General features: G+C 41.9%; 1 protein-coding gene across 4 annotated transcripts in view; it reads right to left on the reverse strand.

The window, feature by feature from the left end:
- NUP98 (nucleoporin 98 and 96 precursor) overlaps nt 1-8,608 on the reverse strand; it is a gene marked incomplete at both ends in the record, with an annotated part of 114,117 nt that extends 105,509 nt beyond the window's left edge. For all 4 annotated transcript variants that reach the window (XM_080699206.1, XM_080699205.1, XM_080699204.1 and 1 more), the window contains 5 exons: nt 279-386; nt 1,603-1,742; nt 5,733-5,909; nt 6,039-6,140; nt 8,533-8,608. In XM_080699206.1, the coding sequence (XP_080555332.1) occupies nt 279-386; nt 1,603-1,742; nt 5,733-5,909; nt 6,039-6,140; nt 8,533-8,608 (603 nt within the window). The remainder of the gene's footprint in view (nt 1-278; nt 387-1,602; nt 1,743-5,732; nt 5,910-6,038; nt 6,141-8,532) is intronic.
- Nucleotides 8,609-18,434: the final 9,826 nt, after the last annotated feature.

The raw sequence follows: 18,434 nt of genomic DNA on the forward strand, positions 1-18,434 counted from the left end.
CAGGAACCAAGACAAAGAAACAAAAAACACACAGAATGACATTAACTTACCTTTTCAGAACATTTCCAATTGACATTTAAATCCTTACCATAATTTCATAAAAGTACAGGACAAAGGGCTTACCGCATCTTAATATTATCTTGTAAACAAGTCTTTAGTAAACAAGTCTTTTAGTAAAATGCTATAAAATAATCTTACATTATCTAATGAACTGCTAACTCAAAAAAGCTACTTTCCAATGGAATCAAAAGGTTAGACTAATATTTTATATTACTGACCTCTAGTGACTTGCTTTCATATTCTTTCATAGCAGTAATACACTGGTGCTTGGTACTGATATTAGTGCTAACTCCAGCTTTGACCATAGTATCTGTACCAGTTGGAGGCTGCAAAGAAAGATAAAGGAACATTTTTAAAACAAGCTTTAAATTCCAACTCTCATAGCAACAATTCCTCTAAACTTGACCCATATGTCTTTTGTAACAAAGGCCAGGCACTCAAAGTGAAAAATCATTTAAGCCCAAAAGTTCAAGACTTTCTTGGGCAACATAGCAGCACACTGTCTCAAAACAAAAGCAAAGCCGGGCATGGTGGCGCACGCTTGTAATCCCCGCACTTGGGAGGCGGAGACAAGAGGATCGGGCAGGTTCAAAGCCAGCCGCGTGCGCTGGCTTAGGAGACCCTGTTTCTAAATAAAAATATAAAATAGGCCTGGGAGTGTAGCCCAGAGGTAGAAGGGCTTCCAGGAACCCCAGTACCACCAAAAAAAAAAAAAAAAGAAAGAAAAAAAAGAATAGTAAGAAAAATAAAGAAAAATAAAAAACAATATAGATCCAGACATGGTGACACACACTTATAACCCCAGTAGTCGGGAGGATAAGAAAGTATTATCATAGGGGAGTGGTGAGTTGGCCAGGGCCATCCTCCCCCTCATGCCATTTTGGCATGGGGCTATAACTATTTTCTGTATTTCTATTTTCTGTATTTCTATCTTTTTAATAAACTTCTTTAAATCTTCAAAAAAAAAAAAAAGAAAGTATTATCATAGGCTTGAGGAACTTAGATCCTGTTTCAAAATAAAAAGAAACAAATTAATAGGTCTGGGGATATAGCTTGGAGGTAGAGTGCTACTGGGTTCAATCTCCAGAACCAAAAAATACAAAACAAAAAAAAAAAGATCTTTTCTAGCTGGGCATGGTTGCACCCGCTTATAATCCCAGCTGAGACAGGAGGATTGTGCAGGTTCAAAGCCAGCCTCAGTTACTTAGTGAGACTCTCAGCAACTTATTGAGAACCTGTTTCCAAACATATAAAATAGGTCTGGGTGGAGATGAACATGGTGGCACACGCTCATAATCCCAACATTTGGGAGACCTAAGTAGCTGAGGAGGGCCACAGGCTTGTGATCCTCGTGTCTCAATCTCCCAAATACTGGGATTATTAGCAAGCAACACCACACCTGGCTTTCCTTATGCTTTTTAGTGATCAGCTTTTTAAACCCATTATTCACAAACAGTCAAACTAAGCTGAACTACAAAGAAAAATTTTACAATTTGGCCTACAAATGGGAAACACATTCTACAACTGGAAGAAAATACCTACGTTAAATTTAATAGTAGTCCCAGTAGGTGCTGCTGTAAAACTACTTGGCCCAAAGAGGGAGCCAGATGTGCTCCCAAAAGGATTAGAGGTGGTATTTGTAGTTCCAAAGAGTCCCCCACTGCTAGTACTTGTTCCGAAATCTGTAAATTAGAAAGAAAAAAAAAAGAATTAAAAAGTAGAGAACTTTAGAAGACACCTTTGGAGGAGAGCTTCAGCACTAAAGCACAGAACTTGCACATCATCAAATATCTTTCAGGTCTCCAGAGCAAATACATTCAAAAAGGTATTTGGTAGCTGGGCGTGGTGGCGCATGGCTTGTAATCCCCGCGCTTGAGAGGCTGAGACAGGAGGATCGCGCAGGTTCGAAGCCAGCCTCAGCTGCTTAGTGAGGCTCTCAGCAACTTAGTGAGACCCTGCTTTCAAATAAAATATAAAATGGGTCTGGCAGTATAATCCGGAGGTAGAAAGCCTCTGGGTTCCACCCCCAGTACCAAAAAAATAAAGGTATTTGGTAAAGTACTTCCAGTGTCACAACTTTCAAGTGAAAAAAGCTTGAATCCTTTAGTCAACTCTTTTTTTTTTTTTGGTATTAGAGATGGAACCCAAAGGCATTCTACCTCTGAGCTACATGCCTAGCCCTATTTTTTTTATTCTTTATTTTGAAACAGGGTCTGAGTTCCAAAAAGGTTTCACTAAGTAGCTGAGGCTGGCCACGAACCCGGATCCTTCTGTCTCAACCACCCAAATACTGGGATTACAAGCATGTGCCACCATATCTGGCTATTGAAGCCTTTCTTATACATTCTAAGAAAGCAAGTTAAAAGAAATATTACTTGGTTTCATGATAAATTTTATCTCATTTCTCCTTTCTTAGTAAGACTGTAAGACTAGACAAATAAAATTCTTTTTTTTTTTTTTTTTTTTTTTTTTTTTTTGCAGGTCTGGGGATGGGACCCAGAGGCATTCTACCTCAGGATCACACCCCAAGCCTTATTTTTTATTCTTATTTCGAAACAGGGTCTCACTGAGTTGCAAGCGACCTAAGTAGCCGAGGCTATCCACCAACCGCAATCCACCTGTCTCAGCCTTCCAAATGATGAGATTGCAAACATGTGCCACCACGCCTGGCAAAAATGTATGTTTTACTTATATATACTATTACATATCCTCACATATAAGCAAAAAAAATTAAGAACATACAAGTGGTCCTAATGGAACAATCAAGTAAATTAATGTAAAATTTGACCCCTTAAAATTTAGAAAAATTAGGCTGGGCATGGTGGCACATACTTGTACCACAAAATAAATAAATAAATAAATAAATAAATAAATAAATAAATAAATAAAATTTAGAAAAATTAGCAGGTATTATCTTTTTTCTTTTTCTTTTCCTGTGGCATGGGGGTTGAACCCAGGGACCTTCTACCTCTGAAATATGCCCCCAGCCCCATTTTTTCTATTTTGAAACAGGGTCTCACTAAGTTACTGAGGCTGGCCTCAAAGCTGCCATCCTCCTATCATGGCCTCCCAAGAACTTGAATTTACAGGCATGTCACACCATTATCTTGTTTGTCATTTTGTAGGAACTAATCCAGAAATAGCAGATCTTCTAATTATTTTACTTTTCCAAAAAGTTCAGTTTCCAAAAAAACTTGAATTAGATAAATTTAACTGCTATCCAGGGAATGTTTTTCAAAATATGAGAACTTTAAAAGTTCTACATATGGTGCCAGATATGTTAGTAAGCAGCAAAACTTTATCTGCCAATATTTAATATTAAATATCAAGCCGGGCATGGTGACGCATGCTTGTAATCCCCGCGCTTGGGAGGCTGAGACAGGAGGATCGCAGAGGTTGAAAGCCAACCTCAGCTACTTAGTGAGGCTTTTCAGCAACTTAGTGAGACCTGTTTCCAAATAAAATATAAAATAGGTCTGGGAGTATAGCCTGGAGGTAGAAAGCCTCTGGGTTCCACCCCCAGGACCACCAAAAATAAATAAATAAATAAATAAATAATAATAATAATAATATTAATATTAATATTAAATATCTCCAAACATCTAAGTTAAGAGAATTGTGAGCTGGACATGATGGCACACACTTGTAATTCCAATACTTGAGAAGCTGAGACAGGATGATCACAGGTTTCAAGGAAAAGTCTCAGCAAGTAGTAAGACTCTCATCAACTAGGTTAATTGTAAAACTTGACACGTAGTAAGACCCTGTTTCAAAATAAAAAACAGGGCTGGGGGTGTAGCTCAGAGTATCCCTGGGTTTAATCCTCAGTATCACAAGAAAATAATTGTGACTTCTCACTGGCAAACTGCTACTATTTCTTTCAATAAACATGTTCCAATATATGTTAACCTAAACTGGTACATCTCTCTTGAATTAGCACTTTAGATTCCACTTTATCTTGTCATGGTTAAATGTTCCAACATCCCCACAGGAACTTTTACTTTGGAAAACACTGATAACTGGCTAACTACTTATCCTACCATGCTCTTGTTCCAGATATAGCATTACCTCATAGGGCATACCTCATAACTGGTAGTGGTTATCTTATAATACTGTGTGGAGAAGCAGCTCAAGCCCATATGTGGACTTGCAAAAGGCCATCAATTAAAAACATGAATAAGGGATAGAGGAATAACCATATCATGTTTAGTATGTACAATCTGTACTCTATTGTTTTCCTACCAAATGTGAGTTACAAACAAGAAGGTTTCTCTGCAGCACAATATTGCTGACTACAAAGCATCCCTCTTCAGTTACAGAGGGCCTCACTAAGTTGCCAAGGCTGCCTTTGAATCTGCAATCCTCCTGTCTCAGCCTCCCAAGTACTGAATTACAAGCATCCACCACACCTGGCTCCTTTTAATTTTTTTTTTTTTTTTTTGGTGGTACTGGGGGTGGAACCCAGAGGCTTTCTACCTCCAGGCTATACTCCCAGACCTATTTTATATTTTATTTGGAAACAGGGTCTCACTAAGTTGCTGAGAGCCTCACTAAGTAGCTGAGGCTGGCTTCGAACCTGCACGATCCTCCTGTCTCAGCCTCCCAAGTGTGGGGATTACAAGCGTGCGCCACCACACCCAGCACTCCTTTTAATTTTTATTTTATTTTATTTTTTGTGGGTCTGGGGATGGAACCCAGGGGCATTTGACCTCTAGGCTACACCCCCTGCCGTATTTTTTTATTCCGTATTTTGAAACAGGGTCTCACTAGGTTGCAGAAGGCCTAAGTAGCTGAGGCTGTCTGAAAACCCCGATCTTTGGGTCTCAGCCTCCCAAATGTTGGGATTACAAGAGTGCGCCACCACCCCCAGCTATACTTTCTTTCTTTTTTTTTTTTATTTTATTATTTTGTGTGTGTGTGTGTGGTACTGGGGTTCCTGGAAGCCCTTCTACCTCCGGGGCTACGCTCCCAGGCCTATTTTTTATATGTTTATTTGGAAACAGGGTCTCTTACACCAGCACGGCTAGCTTCGAACCTGCGCGATCCTCCTGTCTCTGTGCCTCCCAAGCACGGGGATTACAAGCGTGCGCCACCATGCCCAGCTTTTTTTTAATGGTACCAGAGATGGAACCCATGGGCACTGTACCTCTGAGATACGCCCTAGCCTATTTTTTAGGCTTTTTTTTTTTTTTTTAATTTTTGAAACAGGGTCTCACTGAGTTGTGAAGAGCCTCACTAAGTAGCTGAGGCTGTCTGTGAACCGCAATCCTCTGGTCTCTGCCTCCCAAATGCTGGGATTACAAGCATGTGCCGCCACACCCAGCTTTCCTTTTAATTTTGAAACAGGGTCTTGCTAGGTTGCTGAGGCTGCCCTTGAATCTATGATTCACCTATATCAACCTCCCAAGTACAAGACTTATAAAAATGTGCCACCATGCATAGTTCCTCCTGCCTTAATACCAATGATACTACTCTGCCTGGCTTTTCATCTATCTCTGGCCATTCGATATCAGGTTCTCTGTATCTCTTAAATACTAAAGCTTCTCAAATCTTTATCCTTAAGAGAGATGTATCACCCTCTTTTCTAGCCTGTTAAACTTTTCAAAGCAAATGAATAATTTAATAAGAAAATCAAACTATTGGATGCATGAGTACAATGATGTCCTACTTACTCCCAAAGCCAGTTGGTTTATTTTGTGCAAAGGCATTGTTTTGGGATGAAAAAAGACTAGTCCCCGTGCTTGCAGTTCCAAATAAGCTATTTGACGTTCCTGTTGATGTACCAAATCCAAAGCCAGTGCTTGTGGAGGTAGCTGGCTGGCTAAATGAATTGGTTCCAAATAATCCTCCTAGGGAGATGTATGGGGAGGAAAAAAGACAAAAAGATCAGAGGAGAAAAAGAATAACCAAACTAATCAGAGTCATAAAGTCCTATACCAGCTACAAACAAACAAGCATTACTTCAAGAAAATCCTTACCTGGTTTGGTCTGTGAATTTCCAAACAGGCTTCCAGTATTGTTGCTAGAACCAAATGCAGATGTTCCAAATGCTCCTCCACTAGTAGTACCAAAGCCAGTGTCTGAAAAAGAAATATCCAAGGAAAATTAGAATTTAGAATAATAAGAGCAGGGCGTAGCGGTGCACACTTGTAATCCCAGCATTTGGGAGGCTGGGACAAGAGGATAGCAGTTCACGGCCAGCCTCTGCTACTTAGTGAGGCCCTCTGCAACTTAGTTGAGACCCTGTTTCAAAATAAAGAATAAAAAATCAGGCTAGGGGTGTAGCTCAGAGGTAGAATGCCCCTGGGTTCCATCCCCAGTACCACAAAAAAAAAAAAAAAAAGAAAAAAGAAAAAAAAGGAAACTTAAAAGGTATGACTTTCGCCGGGCGTGGTGGCGCATGCTTGTAATCCCCACACTTGGGAGGCAGAGACAGGAGGATCACGCAGGTTCAAAGCCAGCTGTGCGCTCTGGCTTAGGAGACCCTGTTTCCAAATAAAAATGTAAAAATAGGTCTGGGAATGTAGCCCGGAGGTAGAAGGGCTTCCAGGAACCCCAATACCACCAAAAAATGGAATGTGCTGTTAGTCCCAGCTACTCAGAAGGCAGAGGCAGGATGATCATTTAAGGCTAGGAATTCCAGGCCAACATAAGCAACATATAGAGACCCTGTTTCAAAAACAAAATCAAGAGCCAGGCGTGGTGCACACTTGTAATCCCCGAGTTTGGGAGGCAGAGACAGGAGGATCATGAAGGTTCGAAGCCAGCGTGGCTTAAGAGACCCTGTTTCCAAATTTAAAAAAACCTATAAAATAGGTCTGAGAGGGTAGCCCGGAGGTAGACGGGCTTCCAGAAACCCCAGTACCACCACCAAAAAAAAAAAAAAAAGAGCCGGGCATGGTGGCGCATGCTTATAATCCCTGCACCTGGGAGGCTGAGACAGGAGAATCGCAAAGGTTTGAAGCTAGTCGTAGCTACTTAGTGAGGTTTCAGCAACTTAGTGAGACCCTGTTTCCAAATAAAATTTAAAAAAAAAGGTTTGGGAGTATAGCCCAGAGGTAGAAAGCCCCTGGGTTCCACCCCCAGTACCCCAAATACATACGTACATACATACATACATACATACATACATACATACATACATACAAACAAAAACAAAGGTTGGGTGTGGTGGCTCATGCTTGTAATCCCAGTACTTGGGAGGCTGAGACAAGAGGATCACAGTTTCAAAGCCAGCCTCAGCTACTTAGTGAGGCTCTCAGCAACTTAGTGAGACCCTGTTTCCAAATAAAATATAAAAATAGGTCTGGGAGTATAGCCCAGAGGTAGAAGGCCCCTGGTATCACACACGCACACAAAAAAACTACAAGCCAGGCATGGTGGCACAAGTTTGTAATCCCAGCATTCAGAAGGCTGAGACAAGAGGATCGCAGTTCACAAACAGCCTCAGGTACTACTTAGTGAGGTTCTTTGCAACTCAGTGAGACCCTGTTTCAAAATAAAGACAAAAAAATTAGAGGCTGGGAGTGTAGCTCAGAGGTAGAATGCCCCTGGGTTCCATTTCCAGTACCACAAAAAACCAAAAACAACCAGGTGTGGTATAGCACATGCCTGTAAACCCAGTATTTAGGAGACAGACACAGGAGATTCTTAGGTTCGAGGACAGCCTCAGCAAGTAGTGAGATTTTCATATCAACCTAGTAAGACCCTGTTTCAAAATAAAAATAAAATTAGGCTGGGGGTGTATATCAGAGATAAAACACACCTGGTTTCAATTTCCAGTAACACAAAAAAAGGCCAGACACGATGATAGCACATTCCTATAATCCTACTAATTGGGAAGCTGAACAAGAGGGTCACAGGATAGAGGCCAGAGTAGGGTAAATTAGACCATTTCAAAGCCAAAAATTAAAAGGGTTGGGGGTATAACTCAGGGTAGAATGCCACTAAGTTCAATCCCCAGTACCAACAAAAGAAAAGAGATGATGTGACTTAAATGTATAGACGTTAGCTGCATGTGGTGGCACACAGCTGTAATCCCAGTAATTGGAAGGCTGAGACAAGAGAATCAAAGGTTCAAAGCCAGCCTCAATAACTTAGTGAGGCCCTGCTTCAAATTTTTTTTAAAAAGGGCTGGGAATGTAATTCAGAGGTAAAATGACCTGGGTTCAAGCCTCAGCACCACAAAAAAATAAAAATAAAAATAAAGGAAAAGTAGATGTTAAATGCTGAATGCTAAAGCTGGAAGATAAGCACGTGAGACTTCATTATACCATTTTTACTATCTCATCTAAGTCAATATTTTTTTTATAAACCTACATAAATAAGATCTTATCTTGGCCATTTTTCAAAGACTTTATCAAGACCAAAGTACAAATAAATTCCCATATAAGACTATATCAGAGTGAACTTGTTCTTAATTAGACCAGGCTAATTAAGATCCCCCCCCTTTTTGTTCCTTTTAAAACTTACTCTGGCCAAATGTTGAAGTTGTGCCAAAGCCACCTGTGCCACCCCCAAAGGGGGTTCCAAATGACTTATTAAACATCTTCAATGTGAGTCTTTGCTTCAGAAATCTGAAAAAGAAGAGAAATATTATCAAAGACCATAAAAAGTAATGTTTCAGCAAATCATTTTACAAAATTAGGCTTATTCTAACTACACCAAATATATTCTTATTCAATATCCTAAAACCCTGTACAATAAAATAAACCTTGTAGCTCTTTAATCTATGTTCCTGAACTAAAGAGTATCATAACAAGCAGTTAAAATTCAGAAATACAATCTCTCAAGCTACACCCCTAGCATATTTATTTATTTATTTATTTATTTATTTATTTATTTATTTATTTATTTATTTATTTTTGCAGTACCGGGGATGGAACCCAGGGGCTTTGTACCTCTGAGCTATACCCCCAGCCCTATTTTTTTTTTTTTAGTCTTTTTATTTATTAATTGTGTGTGTGTGTGTGTTACTGGAGGTAGAACTGAGGGGATTTCTGCCTCTGTACTACACTCCAGCCCTATTTTTATACTTTATTTGGAAACAGGATCTGACTAAGTTGCTGAGAGCCTCACTAAGTAGATGACGCTGGCTTCAAACCTCTGCAATCCTCCCGTCTCAGCCTCCCAAGTGCTGGGATTACAATCATAAGCCACCATGCCCAGTTACTCTTTTTATTTTTGAAACAGGGTCTCACTGAGTTGTGAAGGGCCTTGCTAAGTAGCTGAGGCTGTGTACAAACAACAATACTCTGGTCTCCGCCTGCCGAATGCTGTGATTATAAGGATCCGCCACCACGCCCGGCCTTATTATTTTTGAAACAGAGTCTCACTAAGTAGCGGAGGGCCTCATTAAGTAGTTGAGGCTGGCCATAAACCTGTGCTTCTCATGTTTCAGCCTACCAAGTACTGAGATTACAAGTGTGTGCCACCATACCCGGTTTATTCTTTGTTTTGTTTGTGGTACTGGGGATTGAACCCAGAGGCATTCTACCTCTGAGCTACACCTCCAGCTATTTTATTCTTTATTTTAAAACAGGGTCTCACTAAGTTTCAGAGGGCTTCACTTAGTAGCTGAGGTTGAACTTGAACCTCCTCTCTTAGCCTCCCAAGTAATGGGATTACAAGTGTGTGTCACCACACCCTGCTTATTCTGTTTTGTAGTATTGGGGGTTGAACCCACAGGCACTCTACCTTTGCCCTACACCCCCAGACCTATTTTTTTTATTTTTTTTATTTTGAAACAGAGTCTTACTAAGTTGTGGAGAGCCTAAGTAGCTGAGGCTGGCAGTGAACCTGCGATCCTTGAAGTACTGGGTTTACAAGTGTGTGCCACCATATCACCGCTTCTTTTTTGTGGTTGTGGGAATGTTGGAACCAGGGGCATTCTACCTCCAAGCTACACCCCTGGTCCTATTTTTTATTCTTTATTTTGAAACAGGGTCTCACTGAGTTGCGAAGGGCCTCACTAAGTAGCTTAGGCTGTCTGTGAACTGTGATCCTCCAGTTTCCACCTCCTGAATGCTGGGATTACAAGCATACACCACCATGCCCAGTCCACTTCTTTAAAACAATGTTTTCGCCGGGCGTGGTGGCACACGCTTGTAATCCCCGCGCTTGGGAGGCAGAGACAGGAGGATCGCGCAGGTTCGAAGTCAGCTGCGCGCGCTGGCTTAGGAGACCCTGTTTCCAAATATAAAATGTAAAAATAGGTCTGGGAGTGTAGCCCGGAGGTAGAAGGGCTTCCAGGAACCCCAGTGCCACAAAAAATAAAAAAATTAAAAAAATAAAAATAAAACAATGTTTTCGCCAGGCATGGTTTGCGCACGCTTGTAATCCCCGCGCTTGGGAGGCAGAGACAGGAGGATCGCACAGGTTTGAAGCCAGCCGCGCGCGCTGGCTTAGGAGACCCTGTTTCCAAATAAAAGTGTAAAAATAGGTCTGGGAGTGTAGCCCAGAGGCAGAAGGGCTTCCAGGAACCCCAGTACCACCAAAAAATAAAAAAATAAAAAATAAAACGTTTTCAACTTCTTATCCCTCTGGTACTAGATGGAATTTTAGGGCCTGCCACATGTTAGGCAAGAGCTCTACCACTCAGCTATGTCCCCAGACCTCAACTTTTTTTTATTTATTTTTTATTTTTTTGGTGGTACTGGGGTTCCTGGAAGCCCTTCTACCTCCGGGCTACACTCCCAGACCTATTTTATATTTTTATTTAGAAACAGGGTCTCCTAAGCCAGCGCGCGCGGCTGGCTTCGAACCTGCACAATCCTACTGTCTCCGCCTCCCAAGCACGGGGATTACAAGCGTGCGCCACCATGCCCGGCCCAGACCTCAACTTTTTTAAACAGAAGTTTGCTTTAAATAAAGATTGCAGCCAGGCATGGTGGTGCACTCTTGTAATCCCCGTGCTTGGGAGGCAGAGACAGGAGGATGGCGCAGGTTCAAAGTCAGCTGCGCTGGCTTATGAGACCCTGTTTCCAAATAAAAGATATAAAATAGGTCTGGGAGTGTAGCCTGGAGGTAGAAGGGCTTCCAGGAACTCCAGTACCACCAAAATAAATACATACATACATACATACATACATACATACATACATGAATAAAGATTGCAGCCAGGTATGGTGGCACACCCTTATATCCCACCATTTGAAAGCCTGAGACAGGAATATCGCAGTTCCAGAACAGCCTCAGCTACTACTTAGTGAGGCCCTTTGAAACTCAGTGAGACCCTGTTTCAAAATAAATAATATGCCGGGCGTGGTAGCAGTGCACGCTTGTAATCCCAGCATTTGGGAGGCTGAGACCTGCAGGATCACGGTTCGCGGTCAGCCTCAGCTACTTAGTGAGGCCCTCTGCAACTCAGTGAGACCCGGTTTCAAAATAAAGAATAAAAAATAGGGCAGGGGGTATAGCTCGGAGGTCAAATGCCCCTGGGTTCCATCCCCAGACCCGCAAAAAATAAATAAATAAATAAATAAATAAATAAAAGAAATAGGGCTGAGAGTTGTTACTCAGAGTTAGACTGCCTCTGGTTCCATCCCCAGTACAATAAAAAATAAAAATATAGAGCCAAGGATGCAGCTCAGTACTAAAGAATTTGATTAGCATGTGTAATAACTTGTGGTTGATCCCTAAGCCCTATAATTTTTATTATTACTATTTTTTTTTTTTTTGGCAGTACTGTGGATTGAACCCAGGGGCATTCTGTCTCCAAGCTATACCCTCAGTCTTATTTTTAATTATTTTGAAACAGGTTCTAAGTTGTGGAGGACTCAGTAAGTAGCTGAGGCTGGCCTTGAATTTGTTACCTTCCTGTGTCAGCCTCCCAAGTACTAAAATTACAAGTGTGCCCGCCCCACCATGCCTGGCTCTCCCAAGCCCTATAAAACAAAACTAAGCAAAACAAACAAACAAACAAAAACCTCTAAAAACACTTATGATAGGCTCAATGGTGCACACCTATAATGTGAGTACATGGGAGGCTGAGACAGGAGAATCACAGGTTCTAGGCAGATCTCAGCAACAAAGAAAGATCATTTCAAAATAAAATAGGGCTGGGGGTGTAGCTCAGAGACAGAATCTCCCTTGGTTCAATTCCCAGTACAAAAAAAAAAAAAGAAGAAAAAAAGAAAAAAAAAACCCAGGCAATCATGCTGTCTGGGTTTTATGACAGGTATAATGTGACCCTCCACTCAGTCTCCCAAGTACTGGGATTACAGGAGTGCACCACTACACTGGCTTATTTATTAAATACATAATGAGCATAATGGATAGACTGTTAGTAAAATCATTCATTTGAGAATAAATATTACATTTTGAGTTGGTTCCCACAAATATTCTAGAGTTCTGGTATTTCCAAGTGTCATAACACCTGAACATTTTGTTTCTGTTTTTTTTTTTTTTAATAATATGCTTATTGTAGCCAGGCATGGTGGCGCACGCTTGTAATCCCAGCATTTGGGAGGCTGAGACCGGAGGATCGCAGTTTGCGGACAGCCTCAACTACTTAGTGAGTGAGGCCCTTTGCAACTCAGTAAGACCCGGTTTCAAAATAAAGAATAAAAAATAGGGCAGGGGGTGTAGCGCAGAGGTCGAATGCCCCTGGGTTCCATCCCCAGACCCACCCACACACAAAATAATAATAATAATAATGTGCTTATTGGTGCATTATAGTCTCATAATGTAAATCATGTTGACAGTGTCATACATGCACACACACTTGGTGCACCCCCAACTCCCCATCTACCTCCCACCAGAACATTTTGCATATAACATTGAAAAAGATAAGATTACTTAAGGTAAGATCACTTAAGGTGACATACTTTCCTCTAAAATTTTCTAGAGAGAAAAAAAACCTCAACATTTAGTTCTTTTTTACCAGCATCTAGGAACAACTCCTTTGATTTAAAAAAAAAAAAAAAAAAAAAAGCCCATAGTTCCAAAGGGTCACATCAGAATTAGCTGATGGTTTTTGTTTGTTTGTTTTGGTGTTACTGGGGATGGAAACCTTCTACCTTCGGGGCACACTCCCAGACCTTTTTTTTTTTTAATGGTACTGGGGTTCCTGAAAGCCCTTCTACCTCCAGGCTACACTCCCAGAACTATTTTATATTTTTATTTGGAAACAGGGTATCTTAAACCAGCGCGCCTGGCTTCGAACCTGCGCGATCCTCCTGTATCCACCTCCAAAGCACAGGGATTACAAGCTTGCGCCACCACGCCCGGCTCCCAGACCTATTTTTATATTTTATTTGGAAACAGGGTCTCTTAAACCAGCAAGGCTGGCTTCAAACCTGCGCAATCCTCCTGTCTCTGCAGGGATTACAAGCATGCGTCACCACACCCGGCTGTTTTGTTGTTGTTTTTTGTGGTACTGGGGGTGGAACGCAGGGTCTTTTCTACCTCTAGGCTGTACTCCCAGACATATTTTATATTTTATTTGGAAACAGGGTCTCACTAAGTTGCTCAGAGCCTAAGTAACTAAGGCTGGCTTTGAACCTGTTTGATACTCCTGTCTCAGCCTCCCAAGAACTGGGATTACAGTGTGCCACCAACGCCTAGTTTAACTGATGGTTTTCAAAGCACCCCACCCTGAGCCCCTATTTCAGAAATACTGGTCTAAAATGTCTAGGATGGTGTATAGACATGTGTATTTTGAAAATGCTCAAGTGACTCTATCTAAAGCATGTCCTTAAAACTGGACGTGGTGGCGCACGCTTGTAATCCCCTGTGCTTGGGAGGCTGAGACAGGAGGATTGCAGGGGTTCGAAGCCAGCCTCAGCTACTTAGTAAGACTTTCAGCAATTTTGTGAGACCCTGTTTCCAAATAAAATATTTAAAAAGGTCTGGGAGTATAGCCTGGAGGTAGAAAGCCTCTGGGTTCCACCCCCAGTACCACCAAAAAAAAAAAAAAAAAAAAAACTGGAGGTTGTATTTGATACAATCATCATTTACTATGTAATCAGATGTGCTTTAAATTTCCTGTCTTTGGAGGATCCCACAGCCAGCCTCAGCTACTTAGTGAGGCTCTCAGCAACTTAGACCTTGTTTCCAAATAAAGTATAAAATAGGTTTGGGAGTATAGCCCAAAGGTAGAAAAATCCCTGGGTTCCATCCCCAGTACCACAAAAAAACTTAAATAAATTTCCTGTCTCCCCATTTTATCAGATGTTAACAAAGTAAAAGATCAACCTGGGCATGGTGGTACAATCCTGTAATCCTTGTGTTTGGAAGGCTGGAGCAGGATTGCAGGTTCAAGGCCAGTTTCCACACTGTTACAAAACTAAGCAATCTAGGGAGCCTCGGCTTCAAAATAAAAAATTAAAAGGGCTGGGTTATAGCTTAGAGATAAAATGCCCCCGGGTTCAATCCCCAGTATAATGCAAAAAAAAAAAAAAAAATCAAAAAAAAAAAGTGACAGATCAGGCCTTTACTTATTTTTCTTGGTACTAGGGATTAAACCCTGAGGCATTCTACCTCCAAGCTACACACCCAAGCTGATTTTATTTTTTTATTTAGAAATAGGATCTCACCGGGCGTGGTGTCGCATGCTTGTAATCCCGTGCTTGGGAGGCTGAGACAGGAGGATCACCCAGGTTCGAAGCCAGCCTCAGCTGGTTTAAGAGACCCTGTTTCCAAATAAAATATAAAATAGGTCTGGGAGTGTAGCCCAGAGGTAGAAGGCCCCTGGGTTCCACTCCCAGTACCACCACCAAAAAAAAAAAAAAGAATAAATTTATAAAAAAAAAAGAAAAGAAACAGGATCTCACTCATGTTGCGGAAAACCTCGCTAAGTTGCCAAGGTTAGGTCTGAACTTTCTGCTCCTCAGGTTTCAGCCTCCCAAATACTGGATTACAAGCATGCACCAACATACCTGGCCTTTAAGTAGCTGAGATTCTTTTTTGTGTGTGGTACTGAGGGGTGGAAGCCAGGGGTTCCTACCTCTGGGCTACATCCCCAGCCCTATTTTATAATTCATTTGGAAACAGGGTCTCACTAAGTTCCTGAGAGCCTAAGTAGCTGAGACTGGCTTCAAATCTGTGCGCTCCTCCTGTCTCAGCCTCCCAAGCAGTGGGATTACAGTGCGCCACCAAGCCCGGCCATACCTGGCCTTTAAATGCACCACCATGCCATATTAAATGGTGACTCTTATCCCAGGGAAATATTCTTAGAACTACTTAGCAGAAATTTAGACTTCAGTGGATCCACCTTTCAACAGTTCATTCAGAACCGACAGTGTTAGGGTTAGATGTCTCAATCAACTCTTTTCTATTGAACCCAGGGGCATGGTTCCTCCAAGCCACACCCCAGGCCTATTCTATTTCCAAAAAGGGTTTCACTAGGTTGCTAAGGGTCTCCCTATATTGCTGGGACTGGCCTCCAGTCTCAGCCTCCCTCAAATACCGGGATTATAGGTATGTGCCACCACACCCAGCTTATTTTTCAATTAACTCATTTTGATTGCAATCTCTCTTATATTACTGTCTTGAGTCATAGTATCTACTTGATACTTCCTGTATCTATTGACTAAGATTTTGGACCCACCATCTTAGATCAGTCCTCTTTAGAATTGCCAACACAAAGCCAGGTGTGGTGGCATTCGTTTGTAATCCCAGCATTTGGGAGGCTGAGACAGGAGGATTTGTGTTCATGGCCAGCCTCAGCTACTTAATGAGGCCCTCTGCAAATCAGTGAGACTCTTTCAAAATAATGAATAAAAAGAAATAGAGATGGGGTGTAGCGAGGTGGTAGAATACTCCTGGGTTCCATTTCTAGTACTGCAGAAAGAAAGAAAGAAAGAAAGAAAGAAAGAAAGAAAGAAAGAAAGAAAGAAAGAAAGAAAGAAACTGCCTACACAGAAGACTGCCTTTCCCAGGGTCATACCTCCTTCCTAAGACAAAAGATATCCACAGCTAAGGCTGGACCCCTTGGCACCAATTCAGGATAATTCTTTTTTTAATTTTTTTATTTTTTTTGGTGGTACTGAGGTTCCTGGAAGCCCTTCTACCTCCGGGCTACACTCCCAGACCTATTTTTGCATTTTTATTTGGAAACAGGGTCTCCTAAGCCAGCGCGCGGGGCTAGCTTCGAACCTGCGCGATCCTCCTGTCTCTGCCTCCCAAGCGCGGGGATTACAAGAGTGCGCCACCACGCCCGGCCTAATTCAGGATAATTCTAAAGAATGATTCCTGCTTTCAATTTTCCCGTAGGATTAGTGAAAACCTTCTATAACATGACGTACCCATAATCCCAGTACTCAGGAGGCAGAAATAGGAAGATTGAAGGTTCAAAGACAGCTTTGGCAATTTCACAAAGCCCTCAGTAACTCAGTGGGACCCTGTTTCAAAATTTAAAATATGGCTGAGTGTAGTGGTATACGCCTATAATCTCAGTACTTGGGAGACTGAGATAGAAGGATTGCAAGTTTGTGGCTAGCCCTAGCTACTACTTAGTGAAGCCTTCTGCAACTCAGTGAGGCCCTGTTTCCAAATAAAATAATAAAACAGGACTAGGGGTGTGGCCTGAAAGTAGAAAGTCCCTGAAGCACCACAAAATAATTTAATTCAATAGGGATGGGAGTATACAAGTAGAATGTCTCTAGGTTCAATCCTCAGCCTCCCTCTCTCTCTCTCTCTCTCTCTCTCTCTCTCTCTCTCTCTCTCTCTCTCTCTCTCTCTCTCCCTTTCTCTCTCCCTCTCTCCCCCTCCCTCCCTCCCCCTCCCTTTCCCCCCTCCCCCTCTCCCCCTCCCTCCCTCTCTCCCTCCCCCTCTCCCCCTCCCTCCCTCCCTCTCTGAATCAAGAGCCAGGCTGGACAACATAGTAGGATGCCATTTAAAAAAAAATGTCATGGTGGAACACACCTGTAATCCCAGTACTTGAGAGGCAGAAACAGGAGTGTCACTGGTTAATGGCCAGCCTCAGCAACTTAGTGACACCCTGTTTCCAAATACAAAATAAAATAGGACTGGGGGTATCACTGAGAGGTAGAATGTCCCTGGGTTCCATTCCCAGTACCACACACACACAAAAAAATATCCTAGTACTTGGGAAGGTGAGACAAGAGTATCATAGGTTTGAGGCTAGTGTGGTAACTTAGTATACCTTTTTTCAAAAATAAATCAGTATTTTAAAAGCAGGGCGTGGTGGTGCGCGCTTGTAATCCCCGCACTTAGGAGGCTGAGACAGGAGGATTGCACAGGTTCAAAGCCAGCTTCAGCTACTTAGTGAGACTCTCAGCAACTTAGATCCTGTTTCCAAATAAAATATAAAATAGGTCTGGGAGTATAGCCCGGAGGTAGAAAGCCTCTGGGTTCCACCCCAGTACCACCAAAGAAAAAAAATCAATATTTTTACACTACTCAGAATACTCTGAGTAGTATACCTTATAGGTAGAATACCTCTGGGTTCAATGCCAGTACCACAAAATAAATGAGTGAATTAGTGAATGGAATGAATGAATAGGGCTAGGATATAGCTCAGTGATAAAAATGCTTGCCTATCAGGAACAAATGCCTGAGTTTGGTCCCCAATATCTAATGGGGGGGGAGAGGGGAGGGGAGGGGAGGGGAGGAAGAAGGAGGAGGAGGAGGAAAGAGGAAGAGGAAGAGAAGGAAGTGGAGGAGGAGACAGAGGCAGTGGAAGCAACCTAGAGATTGAAATATCAAACATCTAAACCCATTCAAGTCTTTATCCTCCAAAATATATTAACTCAGCCAGGCCTAGTGGTGTACAACCATAATGGAGAACTTGGGAGACTGAGACAGCAGGATCACATGTTCCTGGCCAACTTCAGCAACTTGGTGAGGCCCTCTGAAACCTAGTGAGACCTTCAAAATAAAACTAGATCAGGCATGTCAACCCACATTTGTAATCCCAGTACTTAGGAGACTGAGACAAGCAAATCACAGATTCAGGGCCAGCCTCAGCTATTTAGTGAGGCCCACTGCAATATAGTGAGACCCTGTTTCAAAATAAAGAATAAAAAAACAGGGCTAGGGATGTAGCTTGGAGGTAAAATCCCCCTGGGTTCAATCCCCAGCATCACTAATTAATTAATTAGGGCTGAGCATGTAACTTGAAGGTAGAATGCACCTAGTTTCAGCCCCTAGTGTCACACACACACACACACACACACACACACACACACACAAAATAAACAAATGAAAAATAAAAATAGGGCTGGAAGTGTAACTCAGAGATAGAATGCCTCTAAGTTCAATACCCAGTATATGAACACATGTACGTGTATGTATGTATATATTTATATTACATTAACCTGGACTATACCAAAAACCATCTAGACATTTTGATGTCCTAGATGGAATTTCCTGCAGAAATTAACATTTATTTATTTATTTTTGTGTGGGAG

This window comes from Muscardinus avellanarius (genome assembly GCF_963383645.1).
Source record: "Muscardinus avellanarius genome assembly, chromosome: 1".
NCBI lineage: Eukaryota > Metazoa > Chordata > Mammalia > Rodentia > Gliridae > Muscardinus > Muscardinus avellanarius.